This window comes from Macrobrachium rosenbergii, chromosome 6, assembly GCF_040412425.1.
Source record: "Macrobrachium rosenbergii isolate ZJJX-2024 chromosome 6, ASM4041242v1, whole genome shotgun sequence".
NCBI classification, from domain to species: domain Eukaryota; kingdom Metazoa; phylum Arthropoda; class Malacostraca; order Decapoda; family Palaemonidae; genus Macrobrachium; species Macrobrachium rosenbergii.
In genome coordinates, this window is record NC_089746.1 from 47,424,305 (window position 1) to 47,446,604 (window position 22,300).

The window sequence follows — 22,300 nt, forward strand, 5'->3', positions numbered from 1 at the left end:
ATATATATATATATATATATATATATATATATATATATATATAATGGCAAATATTATGAGTGAGGGTATACATACATAAAACATTTACAATAAAAATAAAAATTTCATAAAAACATTAATACTATTAAAACTTCAAAGGAAAGCTGGATGAGAGAGAGAGAGAGAGAGAGAGAGAGAGAGAGAGAGAGAGAGAGAGAGAGAGAGAGAATGTGTGTGTGTTTAATGAATGAATTTCTACAGAAAATCCTCAGCACATTCACATATATGGTAGTTTACTTAAGTACACATTCCCACGTATAAAGGTTATTTTAGATATACATTCACCTGAATATTTAAATAACCTAAATTTAGCCAATTAGGTTATTTTTGCAATATCTCTATATGTGCGTAGCACCTTATCAGCAAAACGTTTTTCTTGCTTTTGCACCCTGAAATTACGAAAATTTTAGAGTTACTCAGCCATTTGACGTCACGAACATAGGTCAAAGTTCATCCATCTGAAAGGAAAGGTCAATGCACTTTTTTTTCTCTCTCCATTTCTCGATTTAGTTATTAATCGAATTTTTCCCGTCCCAGTCGGTAGTGCTATACGAAGTCTAATGAACATGAAACGTTATAAAAATACAAAAAAGAAAACGAATGATAATTTAATGCTATTTTTCACTGCAGTATTATATAAAAGTTAAGAGCTCTGGGTCATTTTAATTAATCCTCTAATTATTTTTCAAAAAGAAAATCAGTCGTAGTAATAGGTTCCGGGCCTTGGGGGAATGAGAGAGAGAGAGAGAGAGAGAGAGAGAGAGAGAGAGAGAGAGAGAGAGAGAGAGAGTATACTTCCAGACTGCGCCGTTCTCTTAGTACATGGTTCAGAATTCGCTTTCTCTTGGTGAGGGCCGTTTGGTATGGACATAATTGACGATGGGAACGCTGTCAAAGGAAAGCCTTGAATTCCGGAAGCTTTTTTCTTCAAAGGAACGAATAAAAAAATTAGAAAATTATTTCCAATAGGAATAAGAGCCGTGTGTGTTTTAGGGCCGAGTTCATTTATGCTGTATTGATTCAGAGAGAGGCTTATGAACTTCTGCCCTCAAACTGACTTCAGTGAGGTCATATAGACCCAGGAAGACGGGTAAATCATGTTGTTAGAATAGCTTGCTTAAAGTTAAGTCTCAGAAAAGGTCAAATGAAAGGATATTTTTTTGACTGATTTCATCTTTTAGCAAATAGGCCTACCGTCATCTTCCCCCCCTCCCCCCCTCCTCCTCGTCCTTATTTTCTTGTTTGATTCAGGTCTGATCTAGATAAGGACATTTGGTTGCCTGCCCCATTGGCCTTTGTATTAAACTAGAAAAAGTATACTATTAAATCGAGTGCTGAATAACACGAGATTTTTTTTACTATTTTAAGTTGTAAACAACTTGGTCTTGTAGATGGCCAGACATCTTAAGGACTGGATTTATTCTTGTTGATAGAACACATTAGTCTCTGCATCGAAAGATGCTTTGCATCTAAAGAGAGAGAGAGAGCATCGGATGCAGTTGTCAAAAGAGATGAAGAATTGGGGGTTCTGGTGGCGTCGGCGACAGGCGCTAGCGGTTCCCATCTCTGAAGAAGACAAGGCGTCGCGAAACTTCTTGTGACCGAACAACGTAAAAAAAAGAAAGAAGAGGAGGAGGAGGAGGAGGAGGAGGAGGAGGAGTACGACGACGACCTCGAGAAGACGAGAGGAAGGGTGTCATTACGTTGCAAGTGAGTACAAAATGTGCTCTGGCTGACTGCATTGCGTCAGCCAAGACTGCATGGACGGCAACATGGCGCACCCAGCAAGGAGTATGTATGCACAGCGACTGCTTAACTCGGCGGCCGAGGAAGAGCATCTCATTTCGTGATATCCACCGAGATAACTTTATTATCTCCGGAAGACGCTCGTTAATGTCTACAAACTTTGCTCCGTTTTTTTTTTTTTTTTTTTTTTTTTAAGGGGGCGTGTCGTTCTTTGGGCGGTGTCCACCTTAGGCTCTTGCGTCTAAAGCCAGGGTTAGGTTGGGATTTTGTTATTGTCGTTGTGAAGTTCATATAAAGATTGATATACTACATTTTATATTCTTTGTGTTATTAAGTGAGCTACTTTTCATGTCTGCCGTTTTTACTAAGGTCACTTTATATCTGTTATCGTTTACATGTTCTTATTTCGTATGTATTTTATCACAGCTATTCCTTTTGCCTTTGACTGTGCATCAAATAGTAATCTCCTTTTACAAAAGCCTCTGTTATTAAAGGCTAATAATAGTAATGATAATAAAAGTAAATGTTCGTTAAAATACCAGTGACGATGATGATATTAATACTGTTGCTAATGTACTCTACTACTAATTATAATGATAATGTTGTTGATTGTAATGAATTCGCTCATTATCATCATCATCATCATCTTCATAATGTACGAGTTATGCTCTGTTTTTATATTAACCCACATATTTTTTTTTCCAGATCAATGGTCACACCAGCTTTTGCACCGTAAGTATGCAATTATCATCTTTTTTCAGTGTAATTTTATTTTAAAAGATTTTTATCTTATTTCATCTGATCAAAAATTAAATCCTTTAGTTTTTATGAGTAACTCATAAATGTGTCATTACATTTTCCTATTAACCTATTGTAAATTAAAATAAATGAATCAACAACCTTAAGTTTTTATGAGTGACTCATAAATGTGACTTTACATTTTCCTATTAACTAATCTTGAAGTGAAATAGATCAGTCAACAATTAGTCATATCACAAGGTAAAATAGAATGAATCAGCAGGTGGTCTTCCTCGCTCAGTTTATGAAAGTAAAATCCTTGTATTCAAAGTTAACTTATTCATAATTCTGATATTTTCAACTAATTATTGTTGCCTAAATCAGAAATCTGATAGCGCCCTTCAGCTTATCAAGAATAAAACCCTTATATAGTATTTGAAGTTGAATTACTCAAAAATTTTGCATTCGCGTTTAACTTTTCAAAAATGAAATAATTATATTGAATCAGCCAAGAATTTTACTTTTTCGTAAAATTTATCAAAAATGCAATTCTGAGATGTAGGATTAGGTCATTCTAAAATCCCATAGAAAGTTTGAGTTGATTTAAGACTCAGAGGTCACTTAGATCATTTAAAACAATTTTTCTTGAAAATCAACGTTTTCACTTTTTCCACAAATCTTATGAACGATAGAGAAAGCCTCGAAGTCTCGTTTAAAGTTTTAAGGTTTCACGGTGATACTCTCTGAAATACATAAAACCACGGTGGTATCTACATCATTCTTTTTGATACATGACAAAGGGCCAGGGAAGGTGAGGATGTGCTGAGGAGGGTGGTGGTCGTGGTGCTGGGAGGGTTATAGGCAGGTGGAGTAGGGCAAGGGCGTAGTGTAAGATGAAAATAGATCGGGGTAATTTGAGCCGAAAAAGAAGGTAGATTAAGAATGCTTTTTTTCTATCCTCTTCCTTCACTGATGTTACCTTTCCTCTTTTGCACATTCCCCATCCCATTTCTCCCCCTTCCTCCCCTCACACGCACTCCTGAATTTTACGTGATAAAAGTCATCCCTAGATGTAAATGCCTGATGGTCCCAAAAAAAAGAGGGGGCGCTTTCCTTTCTGAAGGAGTAAATTAGATTCTCTCTCTCTCTCTCTCTCTCTCTCTCTCTCTCTCTCTCTCTCTCTCTCTCTCTCTCTCTCATGACTGTGCCAAAGTTGAAAGGAAGTGAGAGGAGAGGAAAGTGCTTCAGCTTCACTGCGAATGAACATCCACCGCCTCCTCACGCCCACCCCCCTTCCCCTCCCCCTCCTCATACCCCTCCCTTCCCCACCCTTCCCCCTTAGTCATCCTCCTCCCAATATATCTATCGCAATCCCCCTTTGTAATGGAATGGCATAAGTGTCACGCCTTGAGGGGCCCCGGGTAAATATTGAATGTATATATACCGTGTCTGTTTGCTTGCAGCTGTCAGTGTCGGTGGACGGGCTGTATACAGAGAAGGGCACCACGGCCGGGCCTTTTTCCCAGCTGTCTTCATCTCGCATCCATCTGGCAGGGGCAGACGTGCCAGCTCTGCTCCCGGGCGCCGAGACCCGATCAAACTTCGTCGGATGTTTGAGGAAGGTAAGTAAATGTTTCAAGGGCATGGCCATTTGACGTATATTACTGGAGAATAAAGTACTTCGAGAATTCCAAGTTTTATCTTCACACCTTGTTACCCCATACAAGAAAATCTCTCTCTCTCTCTCTCTCTCTCTCTCTCTCTCTCTCTCTCTCTCTCTCTCTCTCAGAAGAGTGAGCTGCTTTAAAAAGAACCGGATGTAATGTTCAGTGATAATCTCTCTCTCTCTCTCTCTCTCTCTCTCTCTCTCAAGAGTGAGCTGCTCTAAAAACAACCAGATTTAATGTTCAGTGATAAAAAACTCATATGTGTCAGAAATATAATTTACTTCTGAATTCACTTGATAACGAGGAAATTACCTGTACAGGAAAGGCGACAAACACGTGGATATTCTTGACCCTATTTATTTATTCCTTCCAACCCGTTAGGGAGGTTTAATTCGATGCCGTAATCTTTCAGCTCAGCAGGTTAAATATTCATAAGGTGATTCGTTCTCTTAATTCACATGCCCACCCGGACCTCCCGTGAATACGGAAGTAGAAATTAAAGACTGTAAGAAGTCGCTGCTGTACTTTGATTTTTTTTTGTCTTTGCAGCTATCATGAGTCCCTTTATATATATATATTTATATATATATATATATATATATATATATATATATATATATATATATATATATATATATATATATATATATATATATATATATACACATACAGAATCTGCTGATCACGTTTTACCAGATAAGTATGTAATTGTAATAGCCACAATGCCCTCTTAACTTCTCGAATTCTTCATACTTTTCGGATACTCTTGTCACTACAAAGCCTTAGCTCTAAATGCAAGACGTATGAAGCAATTCTGATGTCCGGTAGCGGGGATCGAACCCGCATCCAGAGAAATCACAACAAGGCCACGTTTCCAGCCTGATCACACATGTGTGTGTTCAGCTGTTAAAACAACAAATTTTTACCTTAATCCCCTACGGGCTTCATAAAAACAGGACCCCATGCTGGCATTAAGCCACGCGAATCCAAAAACAATAATAACCCTTATTCATTTAGGACTTGGGCATTGTTCATACAATTATGTAACAGATTTCCTGTTAGACTAAACTGTAAACAGCCTTTCCCAAGAAGCTTGCAGATCTTGGAATTAAATAATGGCCCCATTAACACACTAATCAATAAACTTATCACGAGCCATGATTACATAAATAAGCAACAAACCCACATTTGTTACATTTTCATAAACGTTGCGATAGAAGTACTAACTATTTTAGTCCGAACTGACATGGCCGGTTAAATACACGCGCTGGAATAACTGTTTAAGCAACTAAAGTTTCGTAAACACGACGACAGAAATAATAGAATTGCTTAGTGTTGTTATATTTTGCATCTACATCCAGGTAGACACTCATGCTTGACTTTTTAAGCTGTTGCATTTTGATGAACATTGTGATAAAGGAAAATCCTTTGCATTTAGTGACCAAGTAATTTAGCGCTAGTGCTGCTTATGTTTAGATTGACATAAATTCGAGGAACTCCGCAAACATGTGTGATTAGAAGTAAATATGTTTTCGCTCAGATGTTGTTAGAGAAACTATGTTTAAACAGCTGAATAAATTGTGCATCTTAATGTTGCCTTTATTTACATAAACATCCAGAAGAATATGTTAATAACATTGTAAAGGAAGTTATAGACTACCTTTATCGTTACCAATATTTACATAAGCAGCCATATAAACAAGCTCAAATTTCTTACCGTCCGAGGTCATATAATTTCATTAACATTTATGAGGAAAAAATATATATATACTGTATATATATGTATATATGTATATATATATATATATATATATATATATATATATATATATATATATATATATATATATATACATATATATAAAAGCAAAACTGGCAAGCAAGGAAATGAAATCCACTAACGTCCATGACAAAGAGAAGTTTATATCACGGCGAGTTTAAAAATGGGATTTTTGTTCCCAAATGTTCGTGTAATTCTAATGACCTCCATCAGATTCAACCGGGGGACTAATTTCCTCAAATATATGGGAATGCTTAAATTAGACCCCAAAATAAAGGAGGCAACGCCGGGCCCGTAATTGCCAAGACGCAGACGGGGTCCCCAAATATAGTTTTCATTTTTTCGTTCCTCAGACGGGCGTAATGAGGAGAGGGAGCTACGCTACTCGGAAGTATTCGTAAAAAAACAAAGAATTATTTTTAAATAAAAAAAAAGTGTATAAGGGTTGCTGCGTAAGTTAGTATTCTTATGTAAGGGAAAGGACGGATAAACAGATTATTATTATAAAATATGAATACACTGTTATACAACGTTACAAGAGAGCGTAGTGATACGAAAACTATTTTCCTTTGTACTGCAAGAGACGTAATTTATCGATGAGTAAATGGGTAAATTAAGAGAGAAATACGAGAATGTATTTGGTAGTCTGTCAAGCCAAAAATAAAAAACAGAATCAGAATCTAAGCGATATTGACTTAACTTCTCCGATCCGGAACAAGAAGTTTTAAGGTATATACACTATTAAACTAATTTTCTGGTAGATACGCAAAAAAATCATTAGGGTTAGGAGCATTTTTCAAGGCCTTTGGTATGGTGTATTCTTACGTACTGGGGATATTTATTGAAATAAAGGCGACTGGGAGAATACTCAGATCTAAAACCACAACAATAAAACTTTATTCGTTTGGACTCTTAGGTATTTATTTAAATTTCTTCAGTTATACAACCTAGGTTTCCTTATAGAATGTACAGTGAGTAGCTCCAAAGTTCTTAAAACCTAGAAGCCGACGACGGATAAAGGTTTCACACGAACATTTGTTCTGGCATCTTTTGGCATATTTCTGCAATAATTCCCACCAAGGCTCTCAAGAATTTGTTATGCTGTTGGAAGTTGAAATTTCTAACACGTTAACGCGCTTTCACGAGCGTTCGTTTTTTAACAACTTACCGCCAAACTTTTCACCAAATGGCTAATTTTTTTTCTGTACTAGTATAAAATTAAAGTCCCCTTATTTATTAAGGCTCTTCCAAACGACCATGAACATGAGCAGCTTCAATTTTGTCACCGTTACCGCTTTCTTTATGCAACAATTACCGTCTGAACGCGCCAAGGCCCTTTATGAACCTGGCTCCGTATAGTGATGCAAATACATACGATGTTTACTGTTTGCATCAATGCTTGAAATGATGTATGTCTAAAAACTTTTGGACTTACCTCGTCATTAAGGATAATGTGGGATTACAACTTGGATAATCCAAAGGATTTAGACGTGTATGATATATTAACATCATCATTAGTTTGGTATGCGAAAGGTCAGGACGCTGTGACGGAATATTAGAATCATTATAATGATTCATCTCATTAGCTTAAGAGGATGTAAAGTCAACTCCGCCTTTTACTGTGCTTCATTTTCAATGTGTATGTTTGAACGTGAGTATTCACTGCCCATACACACACACACACACACACACACACACACATATATATATATATATATATATATATATATATATATATATATATATATATATATATATATATATATGTAAATATAGATATATACTGTGTTATATATATATATATATATATATATATATATATATATATATATATAGATATATATATGGTGTTTAGACATAAATCATTTCAAGTGTGTGTATGTATATATATATATATATATATATATATATATATATATATATATATATATATATACATATATATATATATACATATATATATATATAGTATCTTTATGCATGTATGTATAAAGTGTTTGTGTGAGTCTATGGTCGTGTGTGGATGTGTATAAGTTTCACATTCTTGTGTGTGAGTGAAGTAGATACATTTTTAAAAAGAAAGCAAGTCTCAATACGGCATAAGTACGCAATTTTGCGAATGCTCACATGCATTTGTGCGTTTATGTGGGCTCATATAAATATGTAAGAGACAGACAGACAGAAGACAGACAGAGACAGAGACAGAGAGAGGGACGTGAAGGAAGGGAGAGATATTGACCGAGTCACCCTTTTTCGGTATCTATTATGCACAAATATTGGAATTAATACATAATGAATTTGGACCAGGACCGTATTATCTCTGAGAATTACATTTTGTCCTGTTCATTACGCTGAGGCAAATGGGGTTTGTAAAATAAAAAAAAAAGGGGGGCCTCTGTTCTCAATTAAAATTAGACGGTTGTGGCTGGACCGTTGATGAAACCTGGCTTTGTCTCTTCGCCGCCTTTGATAAAATTTCATAAATTTGATGAAATTTCATAAATTTGAAATTTTCATAAATGTGATAAAATTTAATTCGTTCCCTTGGTCTCTGCCTCATTAGAGTTGTTCACCTTCTTTAATGTTGTCTGGTTCCAATTTTCATCTCTCGTGATAATAGGATCAATGATATAATAATAATAATTTTGTTGTTATAGATTAAAAGTTAACGAAATAGACAATGCTTAGATTTCCGGTAAGGCAATTTAGTTATACGTATTGTAATATGCACACTTTAACTATATAAAATATATTTATGGAACTCCATATCGATATGAAGATACTTTTATTTGGCAAACGAATCGTTATTATTGTAACTGATGTTACTAATAAGCATTATTGTACGGATTACTTTGTAGCTATATATAAGGTCAGTACTTGGATGATTCTTCGTTAAATTAACAAGAATTCCGAACTGAGCAAAATGCAGTTGTTACTAAACTTGCGTGACTATCACTCACTTAGATCCTGAGCAAATCTGAGACCTGATTGTAATCAAGCAGATGTTTAAAGAAACTCTGCCTAGAAATCTAAGATACAGCTGTAAGTGATCTGTAGTAATGGATACAGTTCTAGTTTTTAGTTTTCTGCAAAAGAAAACTATTTGCCGGTTTTGTCTGTCCGTCCGCTCTTTTTCTGTCCGCCCCCAGGTCTTAAAAACTGCTGAGGCTAGAGGGCTGCAAATTGGTATGTTGATCATCCACCCTCCAGTCATCAAACATACCAAATTGCAGCCCTCCTGCCTCAGTAGTTTATATTTTATTTAAGGTTAAATTTAGCCATAATCGTGCTTCTGGAAACGATATAGGATAGGCCACCACCGGGCCGTGGCTAAAATTTCATGGGCCGCGAGTCATACAGCATTATACCGAGACCACCGAAAGATAGATCTGTCTTCGGTGGCCTTGATTATACATGGAAGCGGCTGTACAGAACTTGCTGTATTCAATACTGTTGCCCTGATATTTTTATACATTGCATATACATAACTGATGGAGTTGGAAGTCTCAAGGCCATGCCGTTCTTTTGCCCTAATACTGGGAGGATAATACCCCCCCCCCCCATTTACCGGTGTGGGTGTGTGTGTGTGTGTATTTTAACATTTCACGAAATGATTTACGAATGAGTACACACGAGCAATAACATGAGCCTGTAAAATGCTGCTTTTAGAAATTTAGAATCGTAGGTAAGTAACCTAGATTGTAAAAGTACATTTATTTCCAGTTTCATATTAATTTTTATACTCGTGCATTTTACCCAAATATTATCATCACTCATCGTTCAAAAATATCGATTATTATTATTTTCTGCCCCACTCCATAATCGCTCGCAAAAAGCTATTCACTGCCATCAGCCGTAACAATATAGGTTTGTTTCCGTTCGTACTTTCAAAATCACATGGCATATGGAAAAATTCTATTGCTAATTGGAATGTATTTTTTTATCCATATTTATATACGGGTTGAATAACAGCGGGCCAAATTTGCTGGAAATATCGCGGCTAAATTTAATGGTTTTAACGAATTTTGTTTACTTTAAAACTTTTATATTTTGTTTTAGCTTTTTGCCAATGTCGATATGAACAGTAATTGAGCAACGAATGCTCACATAGCCATATCAGCGCCAATAGTTTATACTGAATACATACGGCGCATTGAAGCATATATAAAGATACACAAAAGCACACTATTTATACGCATACATATACGAGTATATGGGTTTGTGTGTGTTGTAATGTAAAGAGGTGCGAACTCCGTAAGGTAAAGAAATGTGAAAAATGTCTAAAGTTAATTAATTACGTAAAAGCCATGATATGCAGGAAAGCTAGTAAGGTACAGTGCAGGAAACATGGCGGGAAAAGGTGAATGTAACACAAATAACTCGTGAAGAGACGGAAATGAAATATATTATACAAAATAGAATCGGAGAAGGAAATGGAAGTGGGATAAAGATATCCAACATGAAAATAAAATAAAAAAAATTCAGACTGTCATTCAGAGACAAGAGAAGGGAAAAACACGAATTAAAATTGAATAGAAGAAAAAAGTAGTTATGACTAACATAATAGAGAATGCATTATCAAGGAATTATTATTTTTCAGTAATAATCTATAATATACCTCGATACGATTACTGTATTAAGTTATTAGCCACTTTGCAGTATTTAGTTAAATGCAAAATATTATATCTTAGAAAATATTACTCTTGTTACATCAGTGATAATGAGACAGAAAATATATATATATATATATATATATATATATATATATATATATATATATATATATATATATATATATATATATATATATATATATATATATATATAGTATGTGTTTATGTATGTATATATGTATGTATGTATATATATATATATATATATGTATTATATATATATATATATATATATATATATATATATATATATATATATATATATATATATATTACACACACTCATATATATATATATATATATATATATATATATATATATATATATATATATATATATATATATATATATATATATATATATATATATATATATATATATATATATATATGTGTGTGTGTGTGTGTGTGTGTGTAATATTATTATTATATCAGTAGATGAACCTATTCACTTGGAACAAGCACACAAGGGCCATTGGCTTGAAATTCAAGCTTCCAAAGAATGTTGGTTTCAACCTCCCACCACATTGCAACGGTAACTGAACATGATACGGTGCCAGTGATTTTTCATCGCCCTGAGGGAGACGCGAACCCGGGACATCTGAGTGGCATGCCACGACACTAACCACTATACATAAGTCATATTATGACAGGAGCCTCTATCTCAGTTTCATTTTCCTTTTAACCTTCATATATTTCCTTCCGTGTCTGCGTCGAAAGTTTAAGAAAAAAAAAAGAAAAAGGAAAAAGGAAAAGGGGAAGTGTCTTTAGGAGAAGCGAAGGAAAATATTACCTTTCTCGGAGCCTTGGCTGCTGCATAGCGATTTGTGTACACATTAAACATCATATTCTTCTGAGCTTGTGAGCGTCCGCCGCCGCCGCCGACGCCGCTGTGGGAAAAAAGAGGCTGGGAACCTCTCTCTCTCTCTCTCTCTCTCTCTCTCTCTCTCTCTCTCTCTCTCTCTCTCTCTCTCTCTCGTCCTCTTCTTTTTCTCATCCTCACACTTCAGAATCATTCTTCCTCCTCCTCCTCCTCCTCCTCCTCCTCCTCCTCCTCCTCTCCTCCTCCTCCTCCTCCTCCTCCCCGCCGTTACCACCTCCTCCTCCTCTTGCACTTCGCTTACATTATCATATTTCCGCCGGAAGGGGACGTTATGTGTGTACATTTAAATGCGGCTTCTCTGATGGCGCGTAGCTTTCTACGTGCCCGCCCCCTCAGAGGAACTTGAGAGGACGTAATTCCGAATATCCAGATGGCGACAATAGTTCTGCAGAGTGTTCCGAAAACATAGATAGGCCTTTCGATTTATTTCTTTAGTGCTGCTAGTCGTCTGGTAGCGTGTTCGGTGGGCTATATTGAATTATATTAACATTTTATTTATTGGGGAATTTAGTTTCGTGTCTTTTAAAGGGAAGCTGAATTAGGCTTTAGAAGATGCAGTCACCTAGGTGGAGGCTCTTTTGTCAAGCGGATGTTGTTTTGTTGAGTAGGTTTCATAAACTCCACCGAATATTGCAGTTGTCTTTGACCTGATCAAAAGAAAAACGCATCCATAAGCAACAGTTCCCGTAGGGGGGTATTGCCGTCAGTGAACTTCGTGCGGTGCACTGTAGGCATTAGTTAAGGCTTCTTTGCAGTCCCTTCGGCCCCTAGCTGTAACCGCTTTTATTCGTTTTTCTGTATCTCCTTTCATATTCTCTTTCTTCCATCTTACCCTCCACCCTCTCCTAACAATCGATTCATAATGCAACTACGAGGTTTTCCTCCTGTTACGCTTATAAGCCTTCCTTTACTCTCCATTTCCCTTTCAGCCCTGGATAACCTTATAGTTCCCAGCGCTTGGCCTTTGGCCTAGATCTTATATTCCAACTAATCCCCAAATAGTGTACATCTTACTTTAAAGTAATAATAAATGAAAAGGGGAAAAAGTATGCATTAATCCACATAAATGAAATATGTGTTTCTGACACTTTGTGCACTGAAACAACTTTAACGCTAATATTTGTTCACTTATTAATTGAATTTCGTATCTAATAATTCGCTTAGTAATTTCTTAACTTCTTGATCCCCATCAAGGTGGAGTACCGTATGCATTAACCCACGCAAATGAAACGTTTTATTGATTACTTAGTGCACTGAAACAGCCTTAACGACTAAGATTGGTTCACTTATTAAGTAAATTTATTATAAAATTTATATATTATTTATTACTGATTTCTTAACTACTTGATCTCTATCCGGGTGGAATACCGTACGCATTAGCACACGCAAATGAAATGTGTTCTTGATTACTTTGTGCACTGAAACAATTTTAATAGCTTTTATTTGTTCACTTATTAATTAAATTCATTTTCTAATGTACTAATAATTCATTTACTAATGTCTTAACTACTCGATCCTTATCCAGGTGGAGTACCGCGCAGACTCAGTGCGGCTGGATCTGATCCGGATGGCGAGGGAAGGAAATCCGCTGCTCCACGTTTCAGGAAAGCTCGACTTCATGTGCCTGGAGGTCGAAGCAGGAGACCCCGTGTCCTTCACTACACAGGAGTCCTACCTGGTGAGGAGAACAACTCTCTTGCTTTCCTTTTGTTATTGGTTTTGTTGTTATTGTTATTGAGGTTACTGCCAAATATTGAGGAATATCCGGAAAAGGGATTCATGTTTATTTTTATGTATATCTTAGTACTTGTTACAACAGGATGTTTATATCGGCATATCATTCAACTTTAATGAAGTTTATTATTATGTATGTATATATATATATATATATATATATATATATATATATATATATATATATATATATATATATATATATATATATATATATACACACACACAGTTTTATTATTTTGACACATGAAAATGCTCAGTAGATAAACCTACATGAGTTTTATTCTGTGTACGTGTCTATGAATGCTCGTATGTATGTTGTAATGAGTGTGCTAGTGTGTAAGTGTATATGTGAAAATTTATGCGTAAATATCATACAAAGTATCTGAAACTAAATATGTTTACATAACCTAACACATAAAGATATTCAGATAGAATTTTTTAGTAAGAAATAACATCCACTTATAGTCCATTCGATTAAGCAGGCCTTTTAAGATTCTCGTTTTGAATGAGAATCTAGACTAATTCACTTAACCATTAAAAACCCTTTTTATATCTTCCCTTTGGCATAATTTTGCCCTCCCGCTCAACATACTATTATGCGCTGAAATTCTCTCTTTAATGTTAAATGTGTGCTCTTACTTCCTGGTTTCTGTATCATATTGCTCTACATCCGTTTAAATAATTGTTTTTTTTTATATTTTATTAACTAGTTCCTGGCCTATTAACTATGGTCGCAATATGTAAGGTTGTTTGTCATTTCATTTGCCGATAGTACTAAAGATTTTTGTTGTTCAACCAAGGCTCGTTACCAGTAGACTATGCGTTACAGAAGGAAATAAATATATCTGTTTGCACATAGGGGTTTGTTTTAGTAAGATTTATCAGTTGATTTATTTATTTATAGTATGTTATGCTAATTTGTTGTTCTTTACGCCTTCTCTGTGCTGTGTCGCATTTAAGGTTTGTTTGCCTTTCATATTATGCCGTAGTATTCTTAACAATCCAATGCCGAGAGTTGCGACAGCACTGCAACTTCTTGCCTCGAGTGATGTGGGCTCAGCGCTTTCAAGATCATCATCAGTCGTTCCTTTCACGTCTTTAACTCAAAATCCTAGTATCTGATTGACATTTATACATGCAACTTTAGAACTATGCATACATTCAAATGCATACTTATGTATGTCGCTGTATCATATATATATATACACTTATATATATACATATACATTTATATATATACATATATTTGTATGTGGTGTATGGTGCGCCTTTGTGCGGATATGTCTGTATGCGTGCACATACTGCAGTTATACTGCAATTTTAGAAAGAATAATTTGTTAACACCTTTTTTTCATCGTCTCGTCAGATTACTTGTAATCGTCCCTTGTCTAATCATCTGTAAAGTGTATGAATGAATGCCCATGCATTTTATTTCAGGCATCTTTTTCACTTTTGTATAATACTCAGAAGCTATGGCAAAAACCCATGAATTATGAGTTATATTGGCCCAGTATCAGAAATGATAGCGAAATTATGTAGCTAACTCCTTATGTATGCAACATGAAATGCCTCTTGTTTCTGCAGTATCACATTTTATACACTTATTATTACAAATATCTTGTCCTTTATGAACACTGTTCTATGTTTGTGTCATGTACGCAATTTGAAGTTTTGTGTCTGTTCATGAGAAAGAGAAAATGACGTTCAGGTCCCAAAATTCAAGTGTGCTAACCACACCCTCTCACAGGATGGCCCCGAGAATGGCGTTGTCAAGTTTACCCGCCCAGACGCCGTATTGGTAAGCTCTTATTTACAAAGAACGAAACAAATTAATGCTTCTTCGATAATAACAACCTCTACTTCTAAAACTACAGCGAACGATTGTTCCATGTGCATGAAGAGAATCTGGAGATTAACGAAACGTGGATGAAGTCAGCTGGCTTGTAATGACAGTTCATGCAAACATTCACATCATACTATAGTGGCTCTGAACTAGAACCTGGCAATCCATGTCCCTTGAATCAGCTGACTCCTCCACATTTCTGTCTATAAGCTATAACTTCACCTGCAGGATGGTCTGAGGATACAGTTACTAATTACTGTTACTTTACATTTTAATTATTGTAAAGACTTTGATAGTGAGGCTTTGCAGGGTCCAAACTAACATGAGATATCTGATTTATCAGCCATGAACTTAGTGAGCGAATTCCCTTCAGACTAAAATTTGCATGTAACTGTTTCACCAGCCATCCGGTTCGTGACTGTATTTCACGTTTATCTCTTTAGTTCTTCCCTTTCCCCTTCCCTTTCAATGCTACCGGCTCAAACCCCCTCGTTTGCCCTTAAGAGTTGGCTCGTAACTAAAAATTTCTCTCTCTCTCTCTCTCTCTCTCTCTCTCTCTCTCTCTCTCTCTCTCTCTCTCTCTCTCTCTCTGCTGAAGGCTTCAGAGCACCGCTGTTCAAGGAATGTGTCCACAGACCCCACTATTGCTATTACAGTGCACCTTACCCCTCTCTCTCTCTCTCTCTCTCTCTCTCTCTCTCTCTCTCTCTCTCTCTCTCTCTCTCTCTCTCTCTCTCTCTCTCTCTTCTAATCTGCTTTTGTCTTCTTTTCAGAACTGTTGGGTTTGGCTTTTGTTAAATCATACACTAATCCAAACTCTTTCAGGTGTTTCCTAATCACTAATTTGGAGTCAGTGAATAGAGAGGCTGTACAGTAGTAAGCCCGGCTGATGATTTACAGTACCACCCTCTTGTTTTCCAAGGTTTACATGTTCCTGGTTCACTTTTTTTTTTTTTTTCCTTCTGGGAAAAAATCCCATTTCATACTTTTTTATTTATCTGTTAGAGAAAGTTATCTTTTATTTAGGTAGTTGTAAGTCAGTACATTGTCTTTTTATCTCGGCGTGATATGAAAGAAAAAAAATGGAGAAATAATGAAGAGTACAATAAGCATTTGATGATGAATTTGAAGAATAGTCTTGGTATTGTAACAACCACAGTTTTTAACATTTGCCATTTTCATGGAAATAGCTTGTAGGTGTATTATTTCTGCGATATTTAACAGGATTATTGTGAATATAGAAATAAAAAAATTAACGATATTAACATTTGCTGTTCTCTTTCGCATCCTCGTGGTCAAGAATATCATTAGCAATTATACTGCAATGATTATTGTTACTTCATGATCACTCATCTGAGAAGCAATAAAATATCAATTCTAATAACAATATCCCCCTTTATTATGTTCAGTGACTTAGTAAACATCACGTCAAATCTTCTTAATACGGTATTGTTGTCAGTATATGTGTAATTCGATTCGAAAATGTAAGTTGTACGAGCATAAATGTCGGCTGCCTTCTGCAGCGTGGTCTAGTTTTTATATTGTACTGTTTTCTTCCCCAACTCAACCTTGTCTTCCGGATGCCCCCAGAGCCAGAACCTGTACGCCATACCCAGTGCCTCTCACTGCATTATGTCTCTAGAACCTTTTTTCCCATCTCTGAATGTGCCCACAGCCAGTGAGTTTGAGGTCGAAAAAAGGCACTCATACCCAGAGAAATGATCACTGTCTGGGAGAATTTAGGTTATTAGTCTGAACTCGCACGCAGTCTACTACTTGAATGGGACGTGGATCAGACTCCACGCAAATCAGTAGTCCTCCCGTAGCTGAATGACTCACTGCTCAGGTAGTCTATACTTGAATGGGACGTTGTTCAGAATCCACGCTAAACAGTAGGCCCCGTAGCTGAATGACTCACCGTTCAGACTACGTCGAATGACACCCACTACCCCCTTCTCCTCCCCCCGCCCCGACAACCCTACCTAAAGATACAGCACAGTGCAGTGGTCCTATACCATCCTCTTGTGATCAACTGTCCCCTCTGTTGCACACAGCATTTGAGCACTCAGCACCAAACCAACCTATTTACTGCACCTCCTCCTGCCTTGTTGAACAGCACCACTTAACATCACCATCAGCACTTGGTCTTCTGTTGAGTCGTTCTGCCCTTAAAACTTAACAACCCTCTTTAGAGCCTTTGATGTGTCGATGTGCTTGAACTCTTCTTTTTAAATGTTTTCATTTGTTCGCTGTCTTAGTGTTTGTTGTTATAAAGACAAACGGATCTCATTCCTAATAAGGCCATAGACAGTTCACTGACTGATGTTGTGTGGTTCTAATAATCATGACGATGTGAAAATACCAAGAAAAAAAAAAGTGTATACAGATTTTGATGTTGTTCTGTGTGTAATTTTTCGCACCGTGAATTAAAAGTGAAGTATTATGTTTTTCCAATCATGTACGTAGATTCAGATTGTTTTTACATTACCATACAATGAAGTGCCTTTATGAGGTCATAATATTCACAGTCAGTTTTTTTTATATTTGTTTTTGTCATCACTGATTATCAGTGAAATAAATTTTGATTTTAGTTAAAAAAAATTATAAAATATATTTGAATTCGGCCATATCTTATCTACTTATGCTTTTATTGTTTCCAAGCTTCTATTTGCCCACTAAACAAGATTTATTTTTCACTTGTAAAACTTTCGTCTCATTTTACTCTCAGCTTTAAACCTGTTATCATAACGAGGTTTGTTATGATATCCCTTGTAGAAGAAATTATACATTTGCGCTGTTATGCAAATAAATATTCATAATGTACAGTATAATGAGAAATTTTATTTTGTTTTATCAAAAGCATTTTATGTTGGGCTGGTACCAGCTGATACCGATTAAAATATGAGCTATTACAGCCATATTAGTAATGAGTAATTTAATTAGTCACAATAATTAGCACCGCTGCATTTTCATTTTACGAGATATAACTAATATCTTTTTACGAGGTTTAGCTCATTTTTCTTTTATGAAGTATAACTCATTTTTTTCCTTTACGAAGCATAGACTCATTTCCCTCGTAAATAGTAGGTATTTGCCGACATTAATCCCTCCCATTGTAATCCCAGACGAATTACGTAGACGTGCCACTTGGAAGCAAATCATTTCTAAAAACAATTTCACGCTCTGTAGATGCAAAGGTTACAGGGGTTACAGCCTCTCCCAATCTGATCCAATGCCCGACAGCTTTTTTTTTTTTTTTTTATTCACCTGCCCTCCATTTTCAGAACCCAAGTTAAAGCTAACTGTATTTTTCATTATTCATTCTTTGGTAAGGTCACACAAGCTGAGAATAGTTTTTCCTTTTTTCTTTCCCGCCCTTCGTAACGTCTTGTGGTGTCCCCTCAGGTGCTGCCTTCGTGGGAGGCGCCTCGCCAGGGCTCCATCAGCTTCAAGATGCGGACGACGGAAGCCAACGGACTCCTCATGTTTAATTCAGGATCCGTGTCCTCTCAGGTTAGTGGGTCAGTCACGCAGGGGCCATGAACATGCTTAACGTAATGCAAGCATTCGGGTGATTGCCATCGAGAATGCCCTTCCTGAATTCTGTGTGTGTGCGTGTTTTTTTTTTTTATGTTAAGGCCTGGCTCCATAATCCAACAACCATGGATAGGAAATCATTCGCCGCTGAGGTTTAATGTTTGTTTGAGACGCCTTACATTTGTCAGAGTTTTTTTTTTTTTTTTTTTTTCTTTAGGTTTAGCAAAATGTGTTGTCATATTTATCTCTGCTGGACTGATACCTAGGCGAATTCTCTCTCTCTCTCTCTCTCTCTCTCTCTCTCTCTCTCTCTCTCTCTCTCTCTCTCTCTCTCTCTCTCTCTCTCTCTCTGCTTGTGGGTCAAGGTAATAATTTATACCTACAGCATAAAGCTCTCTTGTTTATAAGCCAAAGAGAAAATTAAACAAATTATTCCTACCTTCTGTACACCCATCTACAGAAGAAACATGAAATACACCTGCTGTTCTTAATTTTCTAAAGGAAATTGAGGGAGTTTTATTCATATTATTTTTTTCAAAACAATAAGAATTGCACCCAACTTTTCCTATTATAATATACAAAAGTATGTGTATATATTTCATATTCACTCACTTTTTTTACACAAGGAAATTCTAAGTTTCAATCTGGACCCGTTTTGACATTTCCATTAGTCAAAGACCAGTTCGCTAAAACTGTCAGTTAATTTTCAAGACCTTAGGAAACAATGGCTATAACTTGAGTCCAGAAAAACCATTGAATTTTTTAAAGGTAATCTTGCATCAGACTATTGTTTTTGTATAATATGTATATATATACATATATATATATGTGTGTATATATATATATATATATATATATATATATATATATATATATATATATCAAAAATATATTTTTAATACAAGCTTCCTTGTAAATTATTTCAGCTTACGTAAAAGCAAAACAAAGGTACAGACACAAAGTGAGAGACGGGCATACAGACATAATGGTCAAAACATACATTGTACACATATATGATGTAAATTCAATTCTAAAATAACGCGACATCGAACTTTCTTCTTTCTCCGTGGAATGATTTTCACCGCAACATCAAAGGCTAGACATTGCACTGAAGGCGCAGCTAGATATGCGTAGGTATAAAGCTTATGCTTTGACAGATATGCAAATAAGTAACTCAGAGAGAGAGAGAGAGAGAGCCATTCATGCTGATGTCTGATAAACAGAGAGAGAGAGAGACCACCTACTCAAGTTCAAACGTCACATACTGATTTAATTACTTGAATGTACTTCAAACTGAGTGAAGTTTAGTTTGCGCAACTGAATTCTTTTTTGATGTTTAGAAAATTAGACGTGTGTATACGTCATTGTTAATTCTGGGTGATGGGAAAAAGTAAAAGCCTTTAGCGGAATCATGTTTACTTACATACAGTTTCGTACGAAGAAATGTTTTCTTCCCAAAAGCTGCCAGACGTTAAGATGAAAGAAAATGCTGATTTGACGAAAGTCTGTTCTTCCAAATATGCAGATCAAACAGACGTTCCATGCAAATATAGTTTTAAAAGTACAGTCTCTCCACATTTCAGTCAAAGGTTTTACTGAAGTTTTTTTTTTTTCATTTTGAGATCTTTATTAAATTGCATATTTCCCTGACGTATTGGAACTTCTCATTCGGTGAACAGGAGAAAGCCGTATAAGTGTCTAGGAATTTTTGGCGATGAAATTTTAAATCTTTAGAATTTTATAAGCAATTCAGGGAAGCTGCAGTCTCTCTCTCTCTCTCTCTCTCTCTCTCTCTCTCTCTCTCTCTCTCTCTCTCTCTCTCTCTCTCTCTGCATATATTTTTCATTAATGCGCTAGAATTTGGGAATTTTTCAGCCCGATGCGATTTCTAAGACATTTTCCAACTGCGTCACTTACCGAGATTAGTTTTCGGGATATTTCTGGTCTTAATATGTGTAACCTCCGATGCCAGAATTTAGAGTTCCCTGAAAAGAAGTCCTGATAATGGGATTTAAATGCATAATGCTGCTAAGCCTTCTGAATACCTAAATAGATACCGCTGCGAAAAGCGGCCATATGGCAACAGCGCAAGATAAACGCAAGGTCTAAAGATAAACATTTCTGAAAGTAGCACTGTTTCGTCCTCTAAAACAACGCGTTCCAACAGGGCGATTTCTTTGCCCTTGAGCTCCTGGAAGGGCACATCTACCTCCACCTGAACCTTGGGTCGGGGTCAAGGAAGGTCAAAGCAACCAACAGACGCGTCGATGACGGCTGGTGGCACGAGGTGACCCTGAACAGGGACTCTCAGGCAGGGAGGATCACCGTTGACGAGGGAGCCAATGATTTTACTACACCTGGTGAGTCGCATTCGCTCGTAGTCATTGTTTCTTTGTTCTCTTTGCAGGAAAATGTAGATTGACAAATAGATATAGATGTATTTTTATGTATGTAGTCGTAGATGGTATCTTGTTTTTTCTCTGAAAGTTCAGTAATGTTGAGTGAGGTCGGTGGTTACCAAAGAAATGCCCCAGACACCATCGGTACATAAGCTTTTTCAACATAAGTATGGCAGCACTTGGGGTTAGCAGTCTTACCCCTCCCCCAAAAAGGGGGCGTAGGAGCCTCCTGAAAAACAGCAGGGAAACATCCGGTACCATCCCCTCTAAATGAATAAGGTTGTGAAGCAATATATGTGTTTGTGTTTAACTTATGCATTGTTAGTAGAATTATAATTAACAAGAAGACATCTCTTTGATCTAGGCGATTCTCATCAACTGGACCTTGATGGAGCGTTATACGTTGGCGGAGCTGGAAACGGAATCAACGTCCCTCCTGAGCTGTGGTCAGGCCGTTTGGGCCTGGGGTACGTTGGGTGCATGAGGGACTTGGTCATCAACGGGCAGGCAGCCGACTTAGCTTCCTACGCCAAGAAACAAGACTCCGGTAAGTAACGTCCATTGTGGATCAACATTGCTTTTTTCTTGAAGACTTGGATGTCTTTGCAGTATTCCTCAAGAACTAGATGAGCTTCCTCATCTTCCCAAAGACTTGGATGATCTGAAAATCTTCCTAAAGACTTGGATGATCTGAAAGTGTTCCTAAAGACTTGGATGACTTGAAAGTCATCCTAAAGGCTTGGCTGACTCTATAATCTTCCTAAACACTTGGGTGACTTGAAATTCTTCCTAAAGACTTGGATGACTTGAAATTCTTCTTAAAGACTTGGATGACTTGAAAGTCTTCCTAAAGACTTGGATGACTTGAAAGTCTTCCTAAAAAGACTTGGGTGATTGAAAGTCTTCCTAAAGACTTAGATGACTTAAAGGTCTTGCTGAAGACTTGGATGACTTGAAAGTCTTCCTAAAGACTTGGATGACTTGAAAGTCTTCCTAAAGACTTGGATGACTTGAAAGTCTCTTCCTAAAGACTTTGGTGACTTTAAAGTCTTCCTAAAGACTTGGATGACTTGAAAGTCTTTTTAAGGACTTGGCTGACTTTTAAGTCTTCCTAAAGACTTGGGTGACCTGGAAGTCTTCCTAAAGACATGAATGACCTTGCAGACTTCCTAAAAGACTTGGATGACTTGAAAGTCTTCCAAAGGACTTGGATGACTTGAAAGTCTTCCTAAAGACTTGGATGACTTGAAAGTCTTCC

The 22,300-nt window shown here is 36.5% G+C and overlaps 1 protein-coding gene across 4 annotated transcripts in view; it reads left to right on the top strand.

The window, feature by feature from the left end:
• The window catches only part of Nrx-1 (Neurexin 1), a 479,218-nt gene that overhangs the window by 421,982 nt on the left and 34,936 nt on the right, over nt 1–22,300 (top strand). For 2 of the 4 annotated variants that reach the window (XM_067105690.1, XM_067105692.1), the window contains exons 5-11: nt 2,491–2,517; nt 3,987–4,145; nt 13,052–13,204; nt 15,011–15,061; nt 18,512–18,619; nt 20,811–21,003; nt 21,407–21,589. In XM_067105690.1, coding sequence (XP_066961791.1) covers nt 2,491–2,517; nt 3,987–4,145; nt 13,052–13,204; nt 15,011–15,061; nt 18,512–18,619; nt 20,811–21,003; nt 21,407–21,589 — 874 coding nt within the window. The remainder of the gene's footprint in view (nt 1–2,490; nt 2,518–3,986; nt 4,146–13,051; nt 13,205–15,010; nt 15,062–18,511; nt 18,620–20,810; nt 21,004–21,406; nt 21,590–22,300) is intronic. The other 2 variants (XM_067105691.1, XM_067105693.1) reach the window with 1 other exon arrangement.